The following is a 27,951-nucleotide window of genomic DNA, read 5'->3' on the forward strand; positions in this document are numbered from 1 at the left end:
TTCTCAGGATAACTAGAATTACTACAATGGCATCTAACTTACATTTCAAGGATTTGTTGGGACCGGGCATAATTATGTGTCTCGCACAGAAAATACAATTATGACACAAATATTACACAATCGTAAGATGAAGGACACGCATGAAAGTTATCACAAAGTTGATGATGACAACTGCATTGAAAATGGGATATTGTATTTAATACTGGGAAATTTTTATGACACAGTCTGTTTACCCACCGTAATACAGTTCTGTAATTGATTTATAACATAGTCCACCTGACAACTTGAAACAGTGGTTGTCGATGCTGGAAGGGTTGGGACAGAATTCGGACAATTGGAAAGAGAAGTCAGACGAGTGTCAACAGTATCCCATTGCTGGGTCAGCTGTAATGAGAGTTGATAAAATGCCATTAACGTACGCGTTCTATTCTACGTATGGTAAGATTCTGTCATCGCGAACCGTTCATAGTTCGAGGTGATGAGCTAACTGCTGTTTGACAGAACTTTATTCGTTTGACAGAAATGGAGAGTCGCTGATGAAGAGGTCCAGTGTCTTCGAAATATTTAGGCTAGAATTGTATGGTTTGCGGTGATACTATGTATGTTAATTTATAGTACAAAATCTGGGGCCATGAGATACTTGGTACTGTACGCACAGTATACGTCTGTGCAGAGATGTTAACAGAGTGGTTAAAGTCAATATTAAACCTGACTATCAACAATTATCAAACATGTATTTCGAAGTTCTTAGTTACAAAATATTAGTTTTCTATAGGTGCAATGCACCAGTCACTGGTCTTCTTTTGGTGAGAAGACGGTAAACACCGTTGTCCCATGCACGGAGCTCTGGATATTACCAGACGTGAATGGTATTTCACCGAAGACGATTGGACGATCATCTGCCAAATGTTTCTTGTTTACGTACGAACCCAAGTACAAACTGTTGTCGTATGGCGGGCGTGCATTCTCACGTGCTGCACCCCGTCTATGGAATGCAGTGTCATTCGAAACACGACAAAAACCAACAGCTAAGTTAACCTATCCGAAGTTCAAAGAACTTAATTAAAGACATATCTATTCTCCAGAGCATACTAATTGTACAGCGCCTCCGAATTCTACATCGTAGTGGAAACTGGCGCTTTATCAATTCACTGATTGATTGATTGATTGATTGATTGACTGACTGACTGACTGACTGACTGACTGACTGACTGATTATTGATTGATTGATTGATTGATTGGTTGGTTGATTACGATTTGTTGTTTTATTCAAACTATTTCAACATAAAAAGGGTGTCATTCTGTGTTTGTATTGTGGGAATAGTTGTGTTTGGAGGTGTTAGAGGAACCCCCACCCCGAATCATTTTACAAGGAGCCCCACCCCTCGGGGGATACTATTGTAAAGCACATACACGTCAACATGCATTTATAATTAATTACCTGGATCTGAGTATTTGCAGTAATAAAGAGCTTATGACTGCATGGGACTGCATGGGGTGTAAGATTGTTTTATGTATTGTCACAGGTTGCATTTGGCCATGACCTACAAGTGTTCAACGAAGCAGAGAGGCTCCCTTCATCAAAGCGATACATCTGATCCTAGCTGCTATATCACGAAGGTTCTCTAAACCGTTGGATGACGTAGGTAGACACAAATACACTAAAACTCAATCTCAATCTCAATCTTTACATTACCCCTTCTCCATACCCCCCCCCCCCGAAAAAACAAAACAAAACAAAACAAAACAAATAGGTCTAGTAGTCTGATATGGTGAAATACAAACGAATGAATCATTAAATGTACGTTGTATTCGCAAGATCAAACATAAATAGTTTATTGGTTTCATTCTCTTTGTGCGTTTAAACGTTAAAAATAAATGTAAAAAAACTTTACATTGGTACTTTAATAATTAGACAACAAAAGGCAAAAAATATCTTGCAATTACATTCTTATTGTGTTTTTTTTTTTATTTTCCAAGGGAGCACAATGGTATTAAAAGTATGATGTCGTAGTATGATAAGGAAGATTCCGCATGTCTCAATTTTAATCGAATTAGTTTTGTGAAAGAGAATCTGTAATCATATCATTTCATATCTAGATAGTATAATCCGTGGGCACGAAGTTATCGTCGTGGTGTACGGGAAGCTTGTGAAATAATGTTAGTTTCATGTAAGGAGCACAGAACTGAAGGAATTATTTTGTTCCAGAGTTGTAATTTCAATACTTCTACTTTTTCCATTATCTCAAAAAGAAAAAGTCTTTAAAATGATAACTGTTGCTTTGTAAACGATGCTTTTTATGAGTCATTTTCCAGGAAGGGAAAATTATATATATATATATATATATATATATATATATATATATATATATATATATATATATATATATATATATATATATATATATATATATATATATAATAGTCATGCAAAAACAAACTTAATATATCTTATTTTTTTTTTAGAAAGTATATTTATGTACATTTATTTGTATACCTACACATGTATATACAGGTGTGTGTATACATGTATTACAAATTACTATGTTTCTGTATATTGTTGCAGAAAGCTTACGGGTGCATGCCAATCCATCGGCAGCATCAAAAAAAACATATCTAAGAGAAAGGACAGCATACAGTTGATTAGAATGACGTTAAGGTCCTAGATAGAGTCTAACTGGCAGAAACATGGTATCAAGGAGGCCATTTACATCGATATCAATTGCTGCCCTAACGACCTGAACAGAGATTGAGGGATGATACTTTCTCCCCATGATCTCCTGGAGCATTCTCCCGTGTCACATGATCATAAACAGCGCCATCTATCATGGAGTGAACAAGACAGACAGTTTGCAGCGGAAAGCTCTCATCACTGAGCTTATCAAATTATGTCGTGTATTCCCGGCATTGGTTAAAATCTTAGTACTCACAAATAAAATAAACTTACATTTTTTAATATCCTTTCTAAAGATAAATTTTATTACATCAATAGTCTTTGCATTACAGATAACCAATGTATGCACAAATTTTGCAAATAAATCCACAAAAAATCGCAAAATAAGTAATATGTACACTAGAATAGACATATCACATCATAATATTCATTTCCTTTATATACAAAATAACAGAAAGTAAATGTCAATCTCAAGTTGAAATACAGTACATAAAATATTTCGGCATAAAAAAAAGTTAGTAATAATCTTTACGGTGTGTGTAAGTTCAACGGATTCTATGACACATTAATGTAGAATGCGCCTCGAAAATACACTTTATATAAATTTTTCCTGGTACTTTTGTTCAAGAAAACTCCAACCTATCCTCAATGAAAATCAATAAAAAAAATCAGGGGTCACCATGCAAATTTTTGAAATAGAGGTCAAAATGAGATCAAAATTCAGCCATTTTAGAATCCAATATGGCTGCCGAATTCAATATGGCCGCCAACTGTCTTAAAATTAGGGGAAAATAAAAGATTGGTGATTTCCTTGACAACAAGATAGTGAACCCCCACTAATAGCGTTTATTATTTCAAAAGGACCAGGAATACACTTTCATTTGGTCAAATTTGGAGAGAATTGAAGACCTTTGATTTTCTGGGAAATTAATCCCCCCCCCCCCCCCCCCCCCCCGACACTTTCTACTTTCACACGTTTTTTAAAAAAAAACCACCTTTGTTACTGCATAATTGCTCTGGCTGGAATATGCTATAAAATACACATTGCCATCAGAAACAATGAAAGAATAGTTCTATGACCAAACTTTATTTGAAAAGTAATATATTCCGTATTTTGATCTTTGATACAAAGAAAAATAACTGAAAATGTAATCATCTAAACCTAAGAGTCTTAAAGGGGTACAAGCTGAGTTTTATAATAAATATTCAATTTTACTCCCGATTGTTTTTTTAAACAAAATTTAGTTACATTACATAATGATTCGACTGATGTAGTTTAAATCTTCCTCTATATGCATCTCTTCAATAATATCTAAAATCATCTACTGGCACTGTCGGTACAGTTGATATTAGTGGCATATTAGTGGCATACTAGTGGTTTCTTCATCATTTCAATACATGTGTGTGTTTGGCATACTGTCATTCGATAGTTTTTATTTATTCAGGGGCAAAATATGGACTGTAAGATACGTCTTGTCATTCCGCCCTCACCACCGGCCTCCTCAGGGTTGACCACTGTGTGAGGGCGCCCCCGTCACGATGTACCTTACAGACTCGGCTAAAGAGAAAAGTTCTGACAAGAATAAGTGATGGTTACACTTCCATAAGTACAACACTACATGTAACTTCACAGTTTAAATTTGAAGCAACCCCCCCCCCCCCCACTCCCCTTTTCCCCCTCCAAATCATAAACTCAGCTTGTGCCTCTTCAAAGTACAATATATGATACTATCTAAGTCTCTCATTAATCTGTATAGTCTTTTGGTTTTTTTTTATTTTGTTGTTCCTGGAGTAAGTGCCTCCTTCCTATGAGGAGGACCGCACTCTCGCCATCCTTGAAAAACAAAATCGAAAACAAACAACAATTTACGAAATTGAAGTAAATAACACAATCGAGCTGTATTCCTATGTCTTCTTGTGGGTCTTTTGTAAGCGTTCATCATTTCCATTTCTCACCACAAGAGGGCGCACTCACCTCACCACACAGGTGTATGTGGGTCCTATTCTATTCTTAGCTTCTCAGTGATTCCATTACAAACATGTAGCCCTTATCAACTGTTTCTTATTACTTAATAATAATATAGCAATTATACAATAAAATAATATTTCAGTGTTCTTCATCCACTGAAAATATAATTCACAACTATACACACAATAAAATGGACAGTCAGGTGTAGAGATATACAGAAACTTGCAACTCAATACAAACTATGAGAACTATAATATACAAAATTTACAAACTAAAACTTGTCCTCGTTTTCTTAAAAAATGAAATTCATGTGCGTAATACATGTTATCGCATACATAAATAAAATTTGATTTGTAACTTTTCGTCCTGCCACCCCTTGCTGTCCCTAAGTGGTTACACTCCTCCCGCTTGTATTCTGTTGGAAGGACCACACCACTGTATAGTTATAGGGGTGGCAGGATGGACGTAAGTGTGAGCAGCTAGGTTGGTAAGCACATTCAAGTGTCAAATCTAGTCTGATGTATCTGGTCTGTTCTCACCATCATCATTTCAATTTTCCATCAAAAGAGGGCGCACTCACCATGTACTCAGTGCAACTTCAGGACCACACCATTGCAATGTCTTGTTGTCAGCCAGGTGTGGTTACCGTGGGATGAACACCTGACGAAGGTATACTAGTTTATGGCATCTACATGTTGGCATAATTATGTATCATGACTCTGAGTAACTATGTTTTTGACACTAACTGAAATGGATCGAAGGTTCAGTTTTTAGAAAGAGGAAGCTCAGATTTTACAAACTAGAAACGTGTACTAGTATGTTAACACAGAAGTTACAAAAAGTCTGGTTGGTTACCCTTTCTTAACTAAGACAGCAATGGGCCTGATGTATTCTACGTTACCTTTGATGTTACAGACATGCCACATGTATACCCATTACATTTCAGGCTAACTCAGCAGTTACAAATGGGCCAGGTAACCGTATAAACCAGTGTGCCTTCAAAGCAATTTGATGTATCACTGATACACAGAAATCTGTTACGATGCATCAAAATTTGGCGTCCCCTATCTCTTACTCTGTAATGATGACTCACAAGAAAACACACTTATTATAATTTTGATCCACAACAAAATATTGTTTCTTTTTTTTTTTAGGTGTGTAGTCCCCGGGTGCAGTCATGGTAACTCAGACATCACGCGCATCCCTGATGTGCACTTCTGTTCAGGGGAGCACCCTCCATATACATATACAGTCTACCGTAATCTCACATCCCATTTGCAGGCCATCCAGACAATCCAACTGTAGCATCTAAATATCTGAAGTTCTTATATTTTGTTTTCAATGCCTGTAACTAACTCTTCGTATATTTTTGTTGATTCCTTGTCGTCGTGGGGCTGGTGTTGGGGCTGTTGATGTACCACTTGTAGTATTATTGGTTGCTGACTGCACTCTCATTGTGTACTGTATAAAAAACAAATTTTATCTTAAAAAACTCCATCAATCTACGTTTTACTTTAGAATTTGTAGACACATTTAAACAACCATCACACAACTGTACAATACCCCGTCCAGGTGCAAATTTCCGATTACCTAACCCTGTACCTATTCCCCAAGGTTGTTCATTTCCTACATTTGGCTATTTTCAAAATTTCATTAACATTTTTGTTTTCATTCAAATTTAACACAACAAAATTTCAGATGGAAACTCTTTGGCCGACCAGTAGTCTTTGCAAACACCCCCATGGTAAAATCAGTTACAATGACATACAAATGAGATGCAAATGGCATGCAAAATGAGATGCAAATAACATGCAAATGACATGCAAATGACATGCAAATGTGACAGCCAGAAAAAAATTTCATGGAATACATTTTCAGTAGTTTAAATAATACCTATAAACAATCTACATGAGTTATACTTTGCCTACTTCAAATTGCTGAAGTACATGTGTGTGGTTATCACTTTAATTAATAAGTACATGAAAACACTACTACCTGGCCTTACAAATAAGATACACGTCATGTTTTTTTGTGAAAGATATAGATATCATATTCTTACCTGTGCTGGTTTTGTTGACAGTGATGTACCTTTTAAGTTTCCATCTGTAACAACTGTTGAAATAAAACACATCAATAATCAATTAAGTAATTCTTAACTTGTTTAAAAGTGGTCATATGAATGACGATTGGGTATTTGCTGTATTTTGGATTTTAGATTCATAAAACAATTTTATCATGACATCCTACTTGTAAAATCAATGTGAAATATCACTGACAAAATCTGTGTTTGTAACTCAATACATTGCAAAAAAATAAAAAATAAATAAAAAAGTGTGTAAAAAGTCTGTAACACTAACAAACATTTTAAACATTAATTAATCTTTTGCAATGTATTGAGTTACAAACACAGACTTGGTATATATGTTGATTCACATTGATTTTTCAAGTAGGACACCAGGCTAAAATTGTTTTATAAATTAAAAATCCAAAATATATACCCAGTCCTCATCCGTATGACCACTTTCAATTTAATCACTCAATTACAGTACATATATATATCTGTTATAACTAAAATTAACAATGGTTCTTCACTTCTGTTGTCTACACCATTCATGATAAGTCTTAACAGAAGAACTATACAATGTAGTCTGGTGAACCAACATCATAGAACTTGAAGAAAAGATTACACTCAAGAATATGAGTTTAATAGAGCAAAAGAGTTTGAGATGCATTTCAGAAAAACATACAATATTTTTCCAAGAGTGATCACATTGTGACTATTAAGTCATCACATGGCTACAAGGTCATCAATCTGTAGCTACTAGGTCATCAGTTTGTAACTACCAAATCATCAGTTTGTGTCTACAAGTCACCAGTTAGTGACTACCTAGTCATCAGTTTGTCTCTACAAGTCATCAGTTTGTGATTACCAAGTCATCAGTTTGTGTCTACTAAGTCATCAGTTTGTGTCTACTAAGTCATCAGTTAGTGACTACCAAGTCATCAGTTAGTGACTACCAAGTCATCAGTTAGTGACTACCAAGTCATCAGTCTGTGTCTACCAAGTCATCAGTTAGTGACTACCAAGTCATCAGTTAGTGACTACCAAGTCATCAGTTAGTGACTACCAAGTCATCAGTCTGTGTCTACCAAGTCATCAGTTAGTGACTACCAAGTCATCAGTTAGTGACTACCAAGTCATCAGTTAGTGACTATCAAGTCATCAGTTAGTGACTACCAAGTCATCAGTTAGTGTCTACTAAGTCATCAGTTAGTGACTACCAAGTCATCAGTTAGTGACTACCAAGTCATCAGTTAGTGTCTACAAGTCATCAGTTTGTGATTACCAAGTCATCAGTTAGTGACTACCAAGTCATCAGTTAGTGACTACCAAGTCATCAGTTAGTGACTACCAAGTCATCAGTTACGGTTTCTACAAGTCATCAGTTAGTGACTACCAAGTCATCAATTACGATGTCTACAAGTCATCAGTTAGTGACTACCAAGTCATCAGTCTGTGTCTACTACATAAAGTATATTGTATGAGAACACACAATGCACATAACAGATTTAGCATAATTTATTTAGGACTGCAGCATGTGCCTAATGCTGTGAAAATTATTGCGTGAAATGATAACATGAAGTACATTTTAATACCAGATTTAAAAAGTCAGACTGACTACCAATATTTGGAAGAAATTACCATTATCAATTTCAATTTATATTCTAAGTAAAGGAGCAAATAAAAAGGTATAAGCAAAAGTTTGTGGGTTGATCTAGACATTACTCACTTCGAAGTCTTTCATTCAGTCTGTCTAGTGACTGCAGAATACGTTGCTCTTCCAGTGACAAAGATGATGGTGCTAATGAGTGGAAAGAATTAAAAATATTTAGAAAAAAAAATCAGAATTGATGCTGCTTTGCATTAAATACTAAGCATTGCACAGATTTGACATAAATTTCTGTAAGGCCAAAAAAAGAGAAAAAGAAAAAGAAAAGAATTGTTTCTGGTCAGCGCACGCATCACTTAAATATCCCTGTGTCAGTCTTTGTGTGTGTGTGTGTGTATGTGTGTGTGTGTGTGTGTGTGTGTGTGTGTGTGTGTGTGTGTGTGTGTGTCTGTCTGTCTGTCTGTCTGTCTATCCAGCCCATGCTGTCTGCAGATCTAAGAGGAAACACAAAAATAACCCTCCCTACTTCAGTGAAGATAACTGCAGTGCCAATCATGAACAAGCAAATGACATCTGCCCCACATACATACTTCCTCTAAAGTACTAAATAAAATGAACAATAACTGCCATAAATAGTAGCCTGAGTGACAGGTTTGTTGAGAATTAAAAAAAACAACATTTTAGACAAACAGTCCTGACCAGAAACAGTTCTTTTTTTTTTGCCTAAGCGTGATACAAGAAACTTGACACTAAAACATTAATTTTGCAGCGACGACATTACAAACATGGCAACATAGGTTTTGACAAAACAATGTGATTATGACATGTTGACATTGACCTATCAATCTATGTTGATAATTACATTCACAGCTGCAGGGCAACAACTCAGACAGTTTGACCACATCTATTTAGATCGACATGTCATATTTATCAGTTTACCTTGCTGAGAGTCTAGAATGGTTCAGTTCATGGGACCGTGCATTGCATGTACATTATTTTGACTACAGTGTACGTATACCACTAAATAATAATAATATAATTTTACTATACACAACAATAATAGCTCTGATATAGTGAGAGGCTGTCTTAGCATGTCGAAACCAATGTTGCCACTGTTGTACTAGACTGTAAGATACGTCGTTTCGTTCTGCCCTCACCGGCGGAGTTGACCGATGTGTGAGGGCGCCCCATCACACCGTACCTTGCATACAGACTAGTGTTGTCATATTTTTATTATGGTGGGTAAACAGATTAAATATACCAAAGTTTCAAAAATGTTTTAACCACTGTTTCTGACTAATATTTCATCATTACAGGTGCAGGAAACTGTTCAACGTTCACTAAATTTCCTCTTTCGTATTGCCGATCAAGGTTGTGTGACTTTTCTTGCAAAACATTGCTCTGTGCAATACCTTTACTGTACAACACATTAACATTTCTTTCAATAGCAAAAATAAGTTAAAGAACAGTTGATATATCTACAATTATGAGCTTACTGTTGAACATTTTTAACAAAACATTTATTGGATGTGAACATATATCAAGTGCAGTTATTTATATAACATTACCAACATGCAAAGGTGTGATATACAAATATAAAAAAAGACAACACATGCAAATCACAGCACTGATGTTTACACAGAGAGAGAGGAAAACAGAAATACAACTATCTCAAAGATATGTGGACCCATTAAAAAAAAACAATTAAGAGTTCAAAGGTACCAGATATCTATATTGTGTTATAATGGTCTGTTATGTGGATGTATTGTTTCCATGGTAACAGTTGCTAAAGAGGTATCAATTTATTTGAATAATATATGGCAACAAAGAAAATAAGTTGACTGGCTTGTAGCTTGCAAGCTTGTAACCATGGTTACATATTAAGTGGAAAGGACGATGAACCTTTCAGTGTAGATACGAGATGTGACAAAAAATAAATATAGACTTGTTACTGGGTATGCCAGCAAAGAATAAGTAATAAAAGCAACAGATATTAAACACAGTTCAGTTTGTGTGACAACATGCTTAAACTTTCCAAACATTAAAAATTTGAACAAAATTGTGTTCATTGGACAGATAATTGAAATTAGTCTAAACCCATTTTTCGACTAACTTAAACAAAAATAATTTTATGCAATGAAGCACACTGCTATTGCTATACTTGCTAAACCACACTTTGTTATTGTTACCACTCTGTTACCACACACATTTCTTTTTTTTTAAATCTTTGCGTGTTTATTAGTTTAAACATACTGCTACCAGTACAGAATACACAGACAGAATTCCACAAAACATGCAGCAAAACCAACAACACAGTCAAAAACAACAAACACAGTACAACAGTGCAGGCTTGAATCAGTCGTTGCTGTAGTACATGTACTAGTAGTACGGCAACCCGGTGTCTCTAGTGTCAGCATGCATTGCATTGTAAACACGTCATGCAGTAAACCAACACTTCAGCATGCAGTCCTTTGTCAGCAACCAAATGTATATATCTTACCTTTCCCTCGCAGTGAAGTGTTCTTATTGTCAGCGGCAGTGTCACTTACTGTTGTGTTGTTCGTTTCAGCATTTATTTCATCATGCTCACCTTTCTTAGCGTGTATTGCGGCTACCTGTTGCTGTCGTAGCAGTGCTGCCGTTATGTCGGTTTCGGTCATGTCTGTTTGTTGCGATAGTTTCTCTGCTGTCTGGAATAGTTGTAGACTATCACTCACTGTTGATAAATAAATAAATAAATAAATAAATAAATAAATACAAACACAATTGTTTATGATAGTGGTAGTACCGGTCAATCTAACCTAGTTTCCACTCACTTGCCCTGGAGTTTGAGTAGCCTACAATGTACATTGTACCTGTAGACTCGTACAACTATCACTACTACACTATTCCACTATCCTAACTGATATTTTGATTTTTTGAATTTGTGCTATTGTTCCAAGTCTACGCTGACTCCTATCTCCCGCTGGTCTCAAATGGCATTCCTGTATAAAGCATGATTGTTTGAATACATAACAAAACCTATTCAAATCGCACCTTCGGGTCACATGATGAATCCACAAATAGGTGTCGTCATGGAAATGCCACGCTTCAACCTCACTCTGATCATTACGTGTGTCGTTTTCTATTTAAATATATGCATTCTCGCAAACCAGAGCTGCTATTTCTTCCGCTACACTTCAAAATAACAAGAACAAGTTTCGACGGTGCCGTAAAAGAGGCCGTGGTTTGCGACGATGAATACATGCTAATCCTGTATGCCTTGGATATGCGTTATGTGTGTGTGGTGGGGCGTGGCTTCTGGACCAGTGAAACACCAGCTGTGATCGTAGACGAGAAGACCAGTGAAAATTCAAAAAATCAAAATGTTACTTTAAGGATAGCGTACATGTACTTGCGCTAGTCCTTGAAGTTCAGGCAGGCTAGTGTTTATGATAAAGGTGATAACATGTAGTTAAAATCACGAGGAATGCCGGAAGTTTTCAATGAAAAAAAGAAGGATACTTCATGAATTCCCTCTTTACAAATCGAACTATGATAAATTGTTACAAGCAAATCAAAAATTTTCACTGTCAGCTGCGTGAGTGACATCTCTTCTGTGTCAAAATTGTCAGGGATGTACATGTACATGGACACAGACTTTTTCTTGTCTGTGGGAGAAGACTACATTTTTAACTATAAACCTAGAATTCAAAAACATTCATTCTTACAATTTTCACCATACATGTGTGTGTTTCAAAGCGTTTCCCCCAGAGAGTAATAAGTTACATGACAGCAAGTCATAGACACAACTCAAACGAAGTAAATGTAAATATATTGTTGTTGGTCTCTGTTTTGCATATAAGAAATAATACGGTCAAACAAAAAAAAAGGTCTTGGTAGAAACCTGACATGTTAACGTGTTATCTTTCATAGCCAAACACATGCATGCATTGCGAGGTCAACTGAGTGCAAACTCATGACAGTGTAGACTACTCTAGTATGAGCAATTTAAGTTGACTACCCTCCTCGTGTAGACGAGAGAGTGACTTTCATTAACATTTTATATGTCACACAGATTCTGTGCATGACTTGAGTCAATCAAGATGACAATAGAATGCTATAATCAGAGTAAAAAAACAACCTGTATATAGTGTCCTTTACAGTCATCACTGACATTATAAAAGAATACTTGACAGTAGGACTGACACCGTATCATTCTGTTTGACCTTTACTGTGTACACAAGGTTGTAGCAAGGAAACACATAAAACCTTCAGAGTTCAGGTTAAAACATGTTTTTAGGGGAGGGTCTACTTGACGTGTAATTTATGATTTTTGTAAGACAAAATTAAGACGGCTACAACTGACAAATCAGGCACTCACAGCATTACAGAACTAAGGGACGATTGCACAATGTCTCACAAAGCTCAATAAATGAACTTTGTTCTAAAAAGGTCAAAACCTCCTCTTCTCTCTACACAAACATTCACAAGTGCAACATTGACACTTTTATATATGATGTAAACCATGATAACAACTGTAGCGTTCACACCACTACCATCCATGCAGTGCAAAAATATGATGGTAAAACACATTAAAATTATACTACCAGAAACCCCAGCACTGTATAACTAATAGGAAAGAAATTTTAATCACCTTATCATCAACATCTCAGTAGTAAATACAGAATTTGTTATCAAAGAAGGCGTGAAGTTTGTTTAGAAGTGTGAAAATGAAGTTCAGCACTCAAATTGATGCCAGACCCCCTCCCCCCCCCCCAAAAAAAAAAAAAAAAAAAAAAAAAAAATGAAGTTCATTTATTGAGCTGGTATAATAATGTGTAATCATCACGATGCAAAGTGTGTATCAGGTCATTCAACCACCACTTAACAAAATAGACAAAAATGTCACGACTTATTTTTCAGGATATTTTCCCACCATATAGCAGCATTCTCTAATAAGTTTCTGAAATTAAGTTTCACTTACAAATGTAAAACATACATGAAATGTTCTTGATATACATGTACGTTTCTAGACCACATTCAAATTTGACAACTTATCACTACTTCCTTGACAACCGTAACTACTACTCCAGCCATGTGTTACTAACGCTAAACAATAACTTTGGTCATGTCTGGTCTAATCAGTCAATTCATTATTCTATCATGCTGTCATGACAACCACTATACAACATTGACATGTATGTGTTCATGTATGGCTGTGGAAATACAATGTATGGGAATTAGAGACACACCCACTCCTTGTGGACCCCTCCCTCACACAAATACATGCAATGTATACACACACGCATCCCCTGTGGACCCCTCCAACACAAATACACATACACACACCCATCCCCTGTGGACCCCTCCAACACAAATACACATACACACACCCATCCCCTGTGGACCCCTCCATCACAAATACACATATACACACCCATCCCCTGTGGACCCCTCCATCACAAATACACATATACACACCCATCCCCTGTGGACCCCTCCATCACAAATACACATATACACACATGCATCCCCTGTGGATCCCTCCCACACATAAATATGTGTATACACACACACGTATGTGTTCAGTAAAGTTGAGAACATTTTCCTTTACAAAATTAAAAAAAACAACATAACAAACTCAAAACATTTGACGACTACAAATCTACCAAAGGCATGTTCCAGTCTAATACAGTTCAATGAACACAGTCCACCAGGCTAAGTAACTTGTAAAACAGTAGAATAGTCTTTAGGATTAACTATAAATTGGGCAAAAATGTTGTAGTGGCAAATATATCTCTAGGTTTACGCGTATACACAGTACATTTTTTTATGCATCTCTAGTCTAGAGACTATCTGTGGCTTCAAATCTCAATACCATGGACAACCTCTAGACTAAAACACTCACTTTCATTGTACAATTTATACAGTACAGGTAGTCTATAGGACTAAATAAACAACATAATTTTAGCCTTTTTATTCAATTTTATGAGTACTTCAAACAAAGAAATCCCTTGAGGCAAGTGGTGTATAAAGTGTTTCTATTGATCTAGCAACGGTCATTTTTAATTGATAATAAAAGAATGCAATAAAACCCAGAGACAATGTCATCTAAAGTCATTGAAAAACTCATTAATTTGAACAACATCTACTCATAATGAGTCATTGTGTTAGGGGAGGAAACCGAATTTTGATCATTGTTTTTTTTTTCTTACGAAATATTTTTGAACTTTGGGCATTTTATCTTCAACTTGGTATAAGGGCACTCCTATTTCTTTTCATGTTTCTCAGTGTAACATGTTACAAATGATACATGGGTATGGTCAGTTAAAAAAAAAGACAAAAGAAAATGGAAAAAAAGAAGAGAAAGTGTACTTGTAAAATGTTGGTGATGCTTTCAATTCATGCCTTAGGAACGACAACAAAAGTGAAAAGGAAACTATGAACAATTGTTTATCAAAGGTTACAAATTTTAGCGATAAATAATAATTTTCACCTAGATACAAATGTACACACTTGTGGTGTTAACATCTTGCAATCAGTAATTTATAATTTTTACTGACCCAGCCATAGAGGGCATCATTTTTTTTATTTACCTGAATTGAAAATATAATGTCGGTTGGATCTAGAGTGAAAGATTAATCATTGTTTTTGTTTACTATATGTAAATTAAGTGAAGCTCATGGCATATTGAAGTTAGTGGTTACATATGCGAAAACAATAACACATTTTTCAGTCTAGCTGAGGTCATGAGACACGTGAAAATAAAAAAAGGGTCGCCTGAATGCAAGATCTCTGGGTGTCATGATGTCATAAAGTAGTATTTTTAGACGGTACTTACCACTATCAGCTGGACTGTAAGCTTGAATAGTTTGATACTCAGCTTGTTGCTGTCCATCTGTGGTATGTCTCTGTAAATGACCAACTCTCTGGGCATGTTGTTTCCTTAGTTGTAGCAACCTCATGTAAGAATTCCCAGTTTGTGTTCCGTTTGGTCGATGGACTTTCCTCACAACCCCTCGATCTCTTGCAAAGTTGCCATTGTCAGTGTTTCCAGCACTTGACACTGCAGTTGGACGTAAATTACCGACAAACTGTCTGCCATCAATTGTTTGTTTTTGCACCGTAGCAGTAGGTCTGGTCTGGGCTTGTGCATGTATGTCTGTAGGTCTTCTGATAATACCGTCTTTGCTGGTGACTTCGTTTTCCTTGTGTAGACAGGAACGTACTTTATCCCACAGCCAGTTAATTTCATCATCAGTTGGCGTTTTATCAAGTGCTGGTGCATGATAAATATATGTTCTTGTGTGTTCGTCACCATTTTGCATGGCTGTTGTTGAATGTCCAGGGTTTGCTGCGGGTGAAACATCACTGTAAGTCCTTGACGAATCATGTTCCACAACTACAGCTGCTGTATTCCTGTGATTATGAGGGTTCACTATTTTCCTATTTGCTACCACAGGTTGGGGTTTGAGACCAGGTCTTTGCTTGGTTGCGGACATTTTCCGTAGAGATCCCGCACTTGCTGACCTCGGTGCTTTCACAGATGGCGGAACACTTGACAAAGACATAGTGGTCGCTGAAAACGGTCTCCTCTTTCGAATTGAATCCTCAGCTCCTCTCGGCGTTCCTAACTGTTGTGTCAATTTACTATGTTTTTCCCAATCTGTCCATCTCACACTTTTCTTTTTTCCCGAGTCTTCAGGACCGTCAACGCTTTTAGATTTGGCAATATCAATACTGTCTCTAAGTCTCAAACCTTCTAAACTTGTATTTTGATGTATGTATGCACTCCTTGTAAATCTGCTCGTGTATGGTGACGATGGAGTTTTCTTCAAAATGCCCTTAGGTTGTGTGACTTGGGGTTTGGCAAGGGGTGTATCATCAGGTGTTGTTTCATCCTCACCTGTTTCATCAATAAAATGTAATCCTTTATTTTGTTCATTGAACTTAGTTTGTTTCGTTGGCTCGGTTGCTGATTTGTAATTTTCATGAGTACTTTGACTCTTTGTGGAATTATTATGTGGGGCTGAAGTCACTCCAGAATGTCCATTCACTGGAGCATAGTATGTATACTGGTTATTGCTTCCTTGTGGATCTGTATGATTTGTAATATGGCTGCTATTTCCACTGGGTTCAGTCAGATTTGTATGATGGCTGCCAACAGTAGTGGTGGCACCATTAGTCCTTGCTGGGCTATACTCATTCCAATTGTAAGCTGCAGGAGCGACTGTCACCCCTGTAGCTGCAGTCCTCGCAGAGAATGGTCTTGGCTGCCGACTGCCTAGGATATGTGTATTAGCATACATACTAGCACCCGTAGTTGGAGACCATGTATTTCCGTACTTAGAACCACTAAATCTAGGTGAAGAACTTGTTGTATGTGATGTAGTTGTCATTGTAGCTTCTGATGTATAAGGTGCCCTATCTAACTTATCCTCAACAATGTCTGCTTCACTTGTCTCTTCAATGTACAGGTCACTGGCTTGTCTGACCTCTGACCTCTGACCTGTCTGCGCAAGATCACTTCTCTGACCTGGACCACCAGATTCTCCTCCAGTTGTTCCTGATTTCGTCACAAACAATTTCTCATGATTGTTCTGAGCAGTCAACCCTTCCGATGTATTCAAATACTGTCCTTGGCTGTGTGACGTAGCAGACGTTACTAACGTAGTACTACTATTTTCATGATTGTTGCTCTGTTGCGTTTCGCGTTTTTCCTCCCGTGCTGTCGTTCCGTCTAAACTATCTATACTACATTGACTATCATGGACCTCATCTTCGTGGTTTTCAAGTCGACTTTCGTTGAGGATAGCTTGGTTGAAATCGTGTAATGACTGTTGCTGTTGGTACGCTAACTGTCTTTGTTGTTCCTGTAACTGTTGTTCAAAGAGAGACCTGCTCTGGTTTAAATTCTGCGTACTTGATGACTGAAGTTGTTCGTGTTGGGCTCTGTAAGCTTGAGAGTTGTAAGTGGTGGTGGGGGTTGCTGTTGGACGCCATGGACTGTAGATGTGCACTGTATTAGTTGGACTTTGTTGAGTAGTAGTATATTTAGTTCGATAACTAGGCACAGTTGTTATCTGGATGGCGTTCAATGCCTCTTCTAGCCCTGGCGTACGTGTTCTTTCATGGGCTGAAAGAAAACACAATTAATGGAATTTTGAAAGTGTGACATGCAAATAACATACTTAAATACTTAATGTATAAAGATTTAACAAGTATACGTTTAATGTTTTATGTCAAACAAATACATTCTTGTACATAGACACCAAGATGAAATGAAGAATATGGGTAAATATTGAAGATAACAGAGTCTAACAATATACTGTAAATACATGTGTACTTGCATACTGAGTAGCAAAAACACACCATATGATTATTGACTACTGTGTACTAATTAAAATGGATATTTTATGAATCAGTATTTGCCATTTCAAATGTTCAAATATTTTAATATCAAAAGAGTGGTACTGTATTAACAAAAAAGTTCTCTATCTGAGAGTGTATATCCAAGTCCCTAGTTTAAGAAATGAATGTGAAATATGACAAGTGTATGTACCGGTACATACAATTGTATATTACAAAACAGATTGAAGAAACTAGATGTACAGTCTACTGTCTAGTCCTCTACGCATTCATACAATCATCTCCCCACCACCATAAAGTCAAATGGATTTCTCTCGCATAGAATTGCATGCATTGTTGCCACCAACAGAGATAGTTTAAGCTATTGGAGTGTTCATATACAAAATAATGTAAACGTGATGACGTAAATTCAAACTGGAAGTTGAGTTTGTAGTAAACTGGACAAAGTAACCAATTATAATTGCCTGTCAGTGTGTGATGGATTACTACTGAAATGTGTGGGTCATCCCTTCCCCAGCAGGAGATTTAGCTAGATTTTCAATAGAATTTGTCCATTTGACTAAACGTTAGAAAGAGATCGTAGAGACGGACTTCATGTATAGTTACTAGACAACTATGCAAGTATTGTATTTTGTCATAACAATGGAAAAAAACAGGAATATAACCGACTTTCCAAAGTTTTGTAACTGTTAACTCAACCATGTGAAAACCTCATACTATAAAATGTCCTTGCTTGGTCAAATAAAGTTGAAAATAGCTGACATTTCAGGATTAACCCTTCTACCAAAGAGAGTCTTTAGAAGTGCTCACACTACTGAAACTGTGCAGCACACTTGTACAAATACATTGTTGTGTAACGATTCAATCAACTTTGTGTTTAGCCAATTAAAATCACAGTATTGGTGGTATACAAAACTTTGTCAGTATTCAACCTTCCCTACACATGCTCACATGCATTTAGTTCTCAAACTTGAAAAAAACAAAAACAAAACAGACTGAGTGACTCACAACATAGTAAAATTATATTACAATGAAAACCCAGACTTGCGCAGTAGTTTGTCAGTATTTTATACATTCTCTTCCACTACACTTTGAAATAGGGAACATCTCGTTGAGAACAGTGCTGTAAAACAGCCGTGGTTTGCAATGATGTATTTTATACTACATGTACTCCTTTCCTACATATTCACAGAATTCTCAAAGTTTAAAAAAAAAAATACAGAGTGACTCACCATATTGTAAAATATTACAACGTAAACAAACTGGGGCAAAAAATAGACCTGTGCAGTAGTTTCAACCTTTGGTGCAAATATTCTGACGCTCAATGTTTTCTTGTGAAATTTTTTTGAATGAATACATGTATCACTTTGTAGGTCATCACACATGTGGCATGTACAACACAAGAAGTTAGTGTACAATTTAGCTTTGAACATTACACTAAACTAACAAACTTACACAGTCCCTAATCATTGCTAAGCTGTGATTTGTTGTACACTGTGTTTTGTTCGCCCTAAGTCCCTATCTCCCCAGCAACATTACACCCAATACAGGCTATTCTATTCTATTCTTACAACAGTCCACATGGGAATATAAAAGACACGCTCCTAACTTGACAAATTTGACAAATTAAAAAAAGGAATCCCTTACAATGTTGATACTTAATTAAGCGATGGTATTCCGAATGACTGGATACTTAAGTGGCATTTTGTACCTGAGCTAATAAATCACAGGAGTAACGTTCACAGATGTAGTCATGGGCTATTGTCCCGCACAATAGACACAGCTATTTGATTTAAGTCTCTCAATCGATGTACATATATTTGCAGTAGCTAAAAACTAGTTAAAAAGTTAAATACCAGTGGTGGAGAGTGCTACTGGAAGTCCATTACATCAAATATTTTGAGCTATGGATATAATTTTAATCCTTACAAATTGTCTATTAATTAATGTGTATGACAGATATGGTCGGAGAAAGAGGTTCCACAGAACAGAAGCTGAACAGGGAAGAAAATTAGCTTGCGGGCCAGGCTGCACTGGTAAATTGCACACAGATAACAAACACTTGATCGGAGTGAGCAAACAAGACTCAGATACTGGTACGTACAATCAGAGAGGGTACCAAACTGGGAAACTATCTCCTGTCTCTGGAGTACCACGATACACAAAGCATAAACAAGATGGTTTTCAGCGACTGTTTCCATCTCGGATTCTTGCGACAGTATAAATGTTGTGTTGATTTTAACCTGACTACAATCAGAGTATAAACACATAACATTGTAACAAACAACATCTGTTTAATGAGTCTGACATCACTCTAACACAATGGCAAATAAATCATAGTCTTCCTAAGAAAAAAAAAATCTCAACAATTTTCTGAACTTTTTAAGAAAGAAATCCCCCTACCTGAAGTCCCCCTGTTATGTCTCTGGTACTTGATTGTAGCTTCGTTTTGCCTTCGCCGTCTTTCATCCAACGCTTCTTGTCTTCGCTTGGCTTCTTTCTGAGCCTCGATTTTCTTCTTCAACTCCAGAGCCCTGTCAACACCAAGTGTGGTATGTAAACGTGACGACAGTGTACACTAGACAACAATAGCAATGATGCTAGTCCCCCCCCCCTCTCTATGCAGTAAATTGCTGGTTTTTATTTCTCTATTGTGGTGTTTTGATGATGTCGTAAAATGACAAGAAAAAAATCATTAAATTGAAATGTCCTTAAATTGTTAGGTTTACTATAGTGTCTGACAGTGACATGACAGCAATCGATATCAGACAAATCAAAGAATTGAACACATCAGGTTTATGATCAAACCACAAGGCCATTCACCCCTCTCTGATGTTATCAAGTTAGGGTTGGTTTATTCCAGTTCATACATCATTTCACTCCCTTATAAAAGGACGAGCACTATCCTACATCATAGGTACATGTAAGAGATTACAGTAGTACCTAGTGTTGATGATTGCTCTCCTGACAAAATATTTATATCATTCTGAAAATCAGTATGTTGAAAAAAACTGTTGAGGTACTGATTCTTATTGTACAAAACAATGACATAATCATATTGTTCAAACGGAAAACCTCTAAAGATATTCTAAAGCTTTATAATCAGTGTCATGCAGTTTAAACAGGAAGCAGAAGTGTGTCTAACATATACAATTTTTAATCTATTCTCAAAGCCTATCATTTGGCAAGTTGAGATTGTTTTGCCTGTTTGCTAGATACAGCATAACTATTGAAGGGTCGCTGAAAGACTACATGCGTATCATACACATTTTACATGTAATACTGAATGTACAGTAAGTGACTTTGATAGGTATAGAATTTATCAAATTTTTTCAGAGATTCGTGAAATTCTTGTAACTCTCAAGAAAAAATGTGGTAAATTTGCACACGGTGTTTCCATACATGTATCATGGTGTTTTTATATTAAGGTTTGGTACTTAAAAAATGCCATGATATTTCCCAATACCATTGTATCTTAATAAGTTTGTTTGCAATGGGTACTTTGATACATTCTCATTGGAACTGAAACAAATTGTTACCATTTTACTACTACTACTACTACTCATTCAGTTATTAACTTTGCCACAATTTCTTTTTTAAATTTAAAATATATATATATTTTATTTATTTATTTATTTATTTTTTTTTTTGGGGGGGGGGGGGGGTGGAGAACTAAAGGTAAAATAACTTAAGGTTCTTGGTTTTCTGGGCGTAATTAAGCTATTAGTGGTCCTACATTATTTTGTATATAAATTTATGTAAACTAGTTTTTATGGAATCGGTAATTTTAATTACTGGTATGATGAATAAAAGTGATATGTCATTATTGCTATGAGTCAGTAAATTTAATATGACGAGTCATTAATAGTAAAAGTAGTTTAAATGGTATTGTTTAATATGTGAATATCTTCTATCAATCAATCAATCAATCAATCAATCAATCAATCAGTCAATTAATGTCAGTGTTAACTGAGTCAATATTTTATATGACGGAATGGCTTATGACTTTGGCCTGTGACTTGATCTGTCAAAACTGAGATAACTTTGTATTTGTTACCTTTCAACAGATATAGGGATTAATAAGATTGTGCATGGCTTGATAAGAGATTAGAGTAATCACCACTGTGAGGATTAAACTGATTAAGACCCCATATCCACTTTACCAGGAAGACTTTACCAGGATACCAAGATAATCAGGTTGTTACCCTGTCAAGTTTGACTACATTGTGTGTTATGGTTATTTATTATTTTGGTGTTTGTTTGTTTGTTTGTTTACATCTTGCTATAGAAACACTGACAGCACTAGGGGCATTTATTTGTAAATTACATCTATTAATGATGTACAAAATGTAGGCTTGGTGTTTCACTCATGTAACATGGCATTTAATACACATCCTCAGGCAACTTCTAATGTAAAAGAAACAATTGCATATAAGGTGCCGTGGACATGGCCACTTTATAACAAATCCTTTTTGTATGAGAATGATAGCAACATCCACTGAAAAATTAACAATAACACAACACAACACAACGCAACACATTGCAATGCAACACAACGCAATGCAACACAACACAACACAGCACAACACAACAATGATTTCATACATGTACGATGATGACCCATCCATGATCCAAAACCACAGACACACTGTCAACAGACATACATAATGTACACATATATGTACACTAGTCTAGTGCAATCGTTGGCATAGAATCTCAAGATCTCTCTGTAAAGTTTATGTCCGTGTGAAGAGATAGTTTGATATGACAGGTGGATGTAGACTTCACATACACACACTGGGACAAATGTACAGGCACACATTATCAGTGCAGTTTACAGGAACCAATCTTATACATATTTTTAAAATAAATAAATATGAAAAAAAAAGAGAAATGGTACCAACATTTACTATAACTACTATAACACTTGTACAAAACAGTGCAACATGATTTCATTCATACATACATGTTACAAGTATACACTATCAGCAACCATGAATAGACAGAAAAAGTGTAGATATTGATTTCTTACCTTCTTCGTTTAGCATTTTCAATGGAGAACTTCTTAGTTTTGTTGTGGATTCTGATTTTCTGTTCTTGATTTAACTCTTTGAGTTGGTCGTAGTGCTCCTTCTGAAGGTGCCGTAATTTGTCCCTGATGGTTCATAGTATTAAGGTAGATCACACTCATATAATATCTTGTGTAAATGTAAACAACATCACACACAAGTACATTGGTGATTAACAAAAAAATCACACCAAACAAACAAAAAAACAGGTAGGGATAGCCCTATAGGGAATTGTGCATGTATAGCTTTTTTTTTCACAGCATTTAAAAAAAAAAAAAAAAAAAAAAAAAAAAAAATTAAAGTCAAGAAACAGCCTATCCACACATACATAAGTACAATGTACATGTAGTCATTTGGCAGAATGTACTGCCCTGTATATGAATTCCACTGAAGTGATGATAACCATGACGATAACACTACTACTACCACAGGTTACACACACAGACAAGTGTACAGGTATGCATATGACCTCCACAGGGCACGATGAATCATGTGACTTTTGGCTTTGTGCTCTAGACGAATAATCTATAGATAAACTTACCTAACTACACTGTATCTAAGTCAAGCCAGCTGATAATAGATTATATCAACATATCAAACCAAACTTGATAATCAAGTTATGTCTGCATGGTATTAAACTACATGGATCAGACTTCTTTGTTCTTGTAGCACATATGTTGTACCTGTACAGTCTCTGCACTACTACATGTACACACATTTGGATACTTATATATTTTGTATGTTTCATTTATTTTATGAATTATTAATAAGAAAGTCGGAAATTTGTGTCATTAGTAGCCACGCAAATGGCAACAACAAAGTAAATGGCATGGAAGTCATTATGTCTTGGACAATGCCTACATTGACTTGTACATGAACTATCAATCAATTAACATTTGCTAGATACAATCACAGACAAAGGAGCAACCTGTATATGGGGATTGGAGGGGGGGGGGGGTGCAATACTAATGGTGTACGCACTGTACAAATTACAGTGTTTCATGAATAAGTTGACCAACAGGTCAGACTCTACGTCATATGACTTAAGTCAGTGTACAACAAAAGTACATGACATACAGATAGTGATATATAATACTGTATACATTCACTTGTATTGTATACCAGTACAATACCAGTGAATGTACATTGTACACACATCACTATCTGTATGATGTGAACTTTTGTTAAACATTCAACCCATTGCAGGATGAAGTTTGTAGGTACATGTATACAGTATATACTGTTAATGCCCTTAACCCTTCCTAATGTTTAATATCAGTCATGTTTGGTTTATTCCAGTTCACACAATCACTCCCTAGAAAACAAGTTTTTTCTGAGAGTAAGTGAATTTGATAATTACAGAACTGATCACATTTATCATTCAAGAAATTTTTTTTTTAACTCTCAAGAAAAATTTGGTAAATTTGCACACTGTGTTTCTATACATTTACAGTTTTTAACTTTGAAGTTATCATAACAGATATGAGATGCAAACTGTCATCCATGGATGTACATTGAATTGTATCTCAAGTTTGTTTTGGTACTCTAGCCATTTCCCTAAGGAACTAACTTACCAAGGTAGATTTTACCATTTTATGAACTTAACATACATTTGTATGTACATAGTGATCTACAGTAGCCACAATATTTTATAAATTATATATATAATTTATAATTTATATATACAATTATGGGGGGGGGGGGGGGACTAAAGAAAAAAATCCTTAATTAAAATAACTTGGTTCTCTATGTGGTAAATATAAACTACAGTGTGAGTACATGTACTGTGTACCTTAGCCCAGTGACTTGCCATCATGGTCTCCCACTCAAGTCTAACTAAATATACCCTTAGCCCAGTGACTTGCCATCATGGTCACACTCTCAAGTCTAACTTTCAAACATAAGCCTGGGATAATGTGACTGAAACAAATCTCTGGGCTGATGTATAAATGTAATATGCTGTAAACTGATTGACAATAACTTATGTCAGAGCACCCTTTGGAAGCCATAGACTGTGACACATGTACATGACCACCTGGCCAGTCTGAAATGCATACACATAGATATCAAATACAATACATGCACTTGAAGCTACTTGACATGCCAATGTCCAATATGTCCATTCACATGGCAACAGCATGGTCATGTTGTGATGGTATGGTAACGACCTGGACCACAACTTGTTTGTGTATGTATGTACATGTACACATAATGCCATCATTGTCCATAATTATGAAAACATTTTTTTTAAATTGATAATTGTTTTTCTCTTTTGTTTACATACAGGTAGCTGTCAAGTTGCCAAATTGTTAGACCAGTTACTGACACAGATATACATATAATGTACAGTAGTCACACCCATTGTTAGTTCTTGGGGAGTAATACATTTGATGAAGTTACATCGTAGTTCTAGGAGTGCAAAAGTAAAGTAATGAGTAGAACAGTCCTAATAAATAAATTCAATCCTGATGTTTCAATTCGATATTCCTACTCAGGATATCAAGGCAAAATATATAAGTAGGTCATCACCTGACTGTATATCTAAATGTTATGGAATAGAACGACACACTGCAAGTTCTTATAAATGGTAAAATATACGCAAGGAAAGATCTAAAAGTCATGCGCACGAAAATTAACCCTATACATGTAGAACATGCCTGAAACTTGTGAAAGATAGAATAAGCGTAGTTAGATATTAGGGTATGATGTAAATAAACTATTAATTCCCTCAATCGATCCTGGTAACCAGTAACCTTATATTACATTGTAATATAAAGTCAGGATTGTATTACATTGTACATGTAGTTCTACATACATGTATATTGTACATTGTACATGGTATATTATCAAATTACATTAGATAAGATGTACATTTGTATCCTTTACACACCACTCATTTTATAATGTTAACACCTCAGTCTTTCATTAGACACTGAATATAACACAAAGTGAGATACAAATTTAGTAACACTGATATACATGTATATATATATATATGTTCACATTGATTCAAATGTCAGTATAACTTTTACAATAAAATTTCCAGTTGACAAACACACTCCTTCATGTACGTAAAAAGTTGCATTTGCTGTAACTGGATTATCATTTTTTGATCAGACAATGAACGATATATTGTTAAAATATCACTAATTAGACATTGTACATACATGTATCAAGTTGAGGTTGATTTTATCTGTAAGTAGTAGCAGTCACAGTTAATTTGTGATCAAAACAAGTACATGTACTGATTTGAGGATGTGGACCCAAAAATCAATTTGGATTTACTGTACCACATAAAATTTGTAAAGCTGCACAAATACATTTACCCACAGGTAATTCAACACTGTTCATTGTTTACAATATTAATTTTATTATTAACTTAAGTCAAAATTCCTAAAAAAAAACTCCTAAAAAAACAAAGTTTTAAAAAGACATGTATGTTCCAACTGAAAAAGAATGTACTTGCAGGTTTAAGTCAGGTTTACTTTACACAGTGAAACATTTGCAATCCCCCCCCCCCCTCCCCTCATTTCTCTTATCAAGTATACAGTGTACACTGAAACACTGTCAAATACAGAGAGTATCCAGACAAAGAGATTGTAATATCAAAAAATGATGTCATTACCAAAGATTTCCCATAAACCCTTGCAGGACAAAGGGCTTCATTACAAGATTTCAAAGTTGAATACAACTTGTAAGTAAAGTTACTGAGGTGCTATTTTATCATTCAAAACCACATGTAAGTTGATAGTAGTAATCAATATCAGTGTCTTAGAAGGAGAAAAAGTCTGACTCGACTTTTCCTTTAACTAGTAACACAGCCGAGCAATAGTTCTTATATGTATAGTAATACATGTATACAATGTACTTATAACTTTACATTGTTTCTATGACTACAAACACATTCTGGAGAATAAAATGTGTAAAAATACACTGTATGTGTATCATTTATCTGTTGGATAAGTACATTATTGTTTTCGTAACTTTGTGGTTTTGATACAACATTGTGTAATTAAATTTATACATAATTTCATCTCTTGAATTATGATAGACTTTTATTGATGTGTATTTCAGGAAAAATTGAATTTTGACAGTGTATGAATATGGAATCGTCACATATTTTTATAACAAACAAACACGTTTTCAATACATAACTTTATTGCCCTAATGGGTTGGAAATGACGAATTTCCTGTGTAATGACATCACTATAATTTAATATGCATCTATACGGATGTTTTCACTTTTCGTCTATGTATAGAGTACATAGACCAGCTGCAACAGGGCTATCTTGAGAATTAATAAATAAAAATCAACCAACTGTTTACATAAGTGTGATTTGTATGTTTTTTATCTGTCGATAACCGGCCGGCTACGTTTGCATTATAATATAAATCGAAATTATCGATTCAAACACAAACACAACCGCTGACGACGAAACACTAATCATGTTTAAAGTTAGAGGGCGGATGCCACTCATTGCCATGTGTCACGAAAATAATATTGGGTCAAAAGTTATGGATTAGTCGGCAACAATGTGAATTTTATGAAAAATATTATCAGAATGGGCAAACCAGCTTATCTTTGGTGGTGACAATATTGTCTGATAACGAATGGCCAGATATGTACGAACGAAGTGCATTATGTTGTGTGTTCCTTTTACATGCAGAGCTCCCAAACAGAATCGTTAATCGTTCCCAATGATATCCTTCGACTGCTGAAGATAGCATGAGGCTAGAAAATATCGATGAATTATATGTCATTTGGTCAAGATAATTTAAAATCGGAACTAAAAATCGGAACAGGGATTTAAAATGTGAAGTTATTTCAGGTACATACGTTATGTGTACGGTGTAGTCAGGTGTACACACACACTTGTAAAATGGTAATACAACATGAAAGGATACGAATACCCATACCCTGAATACATCGTTGCGTTGTCGATCTTCCGTACTTCCAATAGAAAATATTAAACAAGTTCTACAGGTCCATTTTCGGGTGGATGAATGTCCTTGACAGCAGCATAGCGTCATTAGTGAAGATCGGAATGTCCGCCATATTGTTTTGCTAGTTACAGACTCCCTAACATACTAGTATTTCTCTAATTGTGTGGGAGTTTTAAATAAAAATTTCCAACAAAATGAAGTATTAAGCGAAATGGCAAGTATTTTATCTCTGTTCTGGTCAATTTCGATGTCTATTCTAAAGATGTAAACCTC

The 27,951-nt window shown here is 35.6% G+C and overlaps 1 protein-coding gene across 3 annotated transcripts; it reads right to left on the reverse strand.

The window, feature by feature from the left end:
* Positions 1-4,326: 4,326 nt before the first annotated feature.
* LOC144454001 (uncharacterized) lies at positions 4,327-27,783 on the reverse strand. 3 transcript variants are annotated; one of them, XM_078145392.1, is made up of 8 exons: positions 27,640-27,783; positions 22,698-22,820; positions 20,069-20,199; positions 15,138-17,432; positions 10,905-11,030; positions 8,435-8,506; positions 6,703-6,755; positions 4,327-6,104 (listed from the first exon to the last, which is right to left on the reverse strand). In XM_078145392.1, the coding sequence occupies exons 1-8, from the start codon at positions 27,660-27,662 to the stop codon at positions 5,982-5,984; spliced, it is 2,946 nt and encodes a 981-aa protein (XP_078001518.1). In that variant the 5' UTR covers positions 27,663-27,783; the 3' UTR covers positions 4,327-5,981. The 3 variants fall into 3 exon arrangements, with proteins under 3 accessions (XP_078001518.1, XP_078001517.1, XP_078001520.1); XM_078145391.1 differs by having other exon boundaries at positions 10,815-11,030; XM_078145394.1 differs by lacking the exon at positions 8,435-8,506.
* Between the last annotated feature and the right edge of the window lie 168 nt (positions 27,784-27,951).

Source organism: Glandiceps talaboti, chromosome 3 (assembly GCF_964340395.1).
Source record: "Glandiceps talaboti chromosome 3, keGlaTala1.1, whole genome shotgun sequence".
NCBI lineage: Eukaryota > Metazoa > Hemichordata > Enteropneusta > Spengelidae > Glandiceps > Glandiceps talaboti.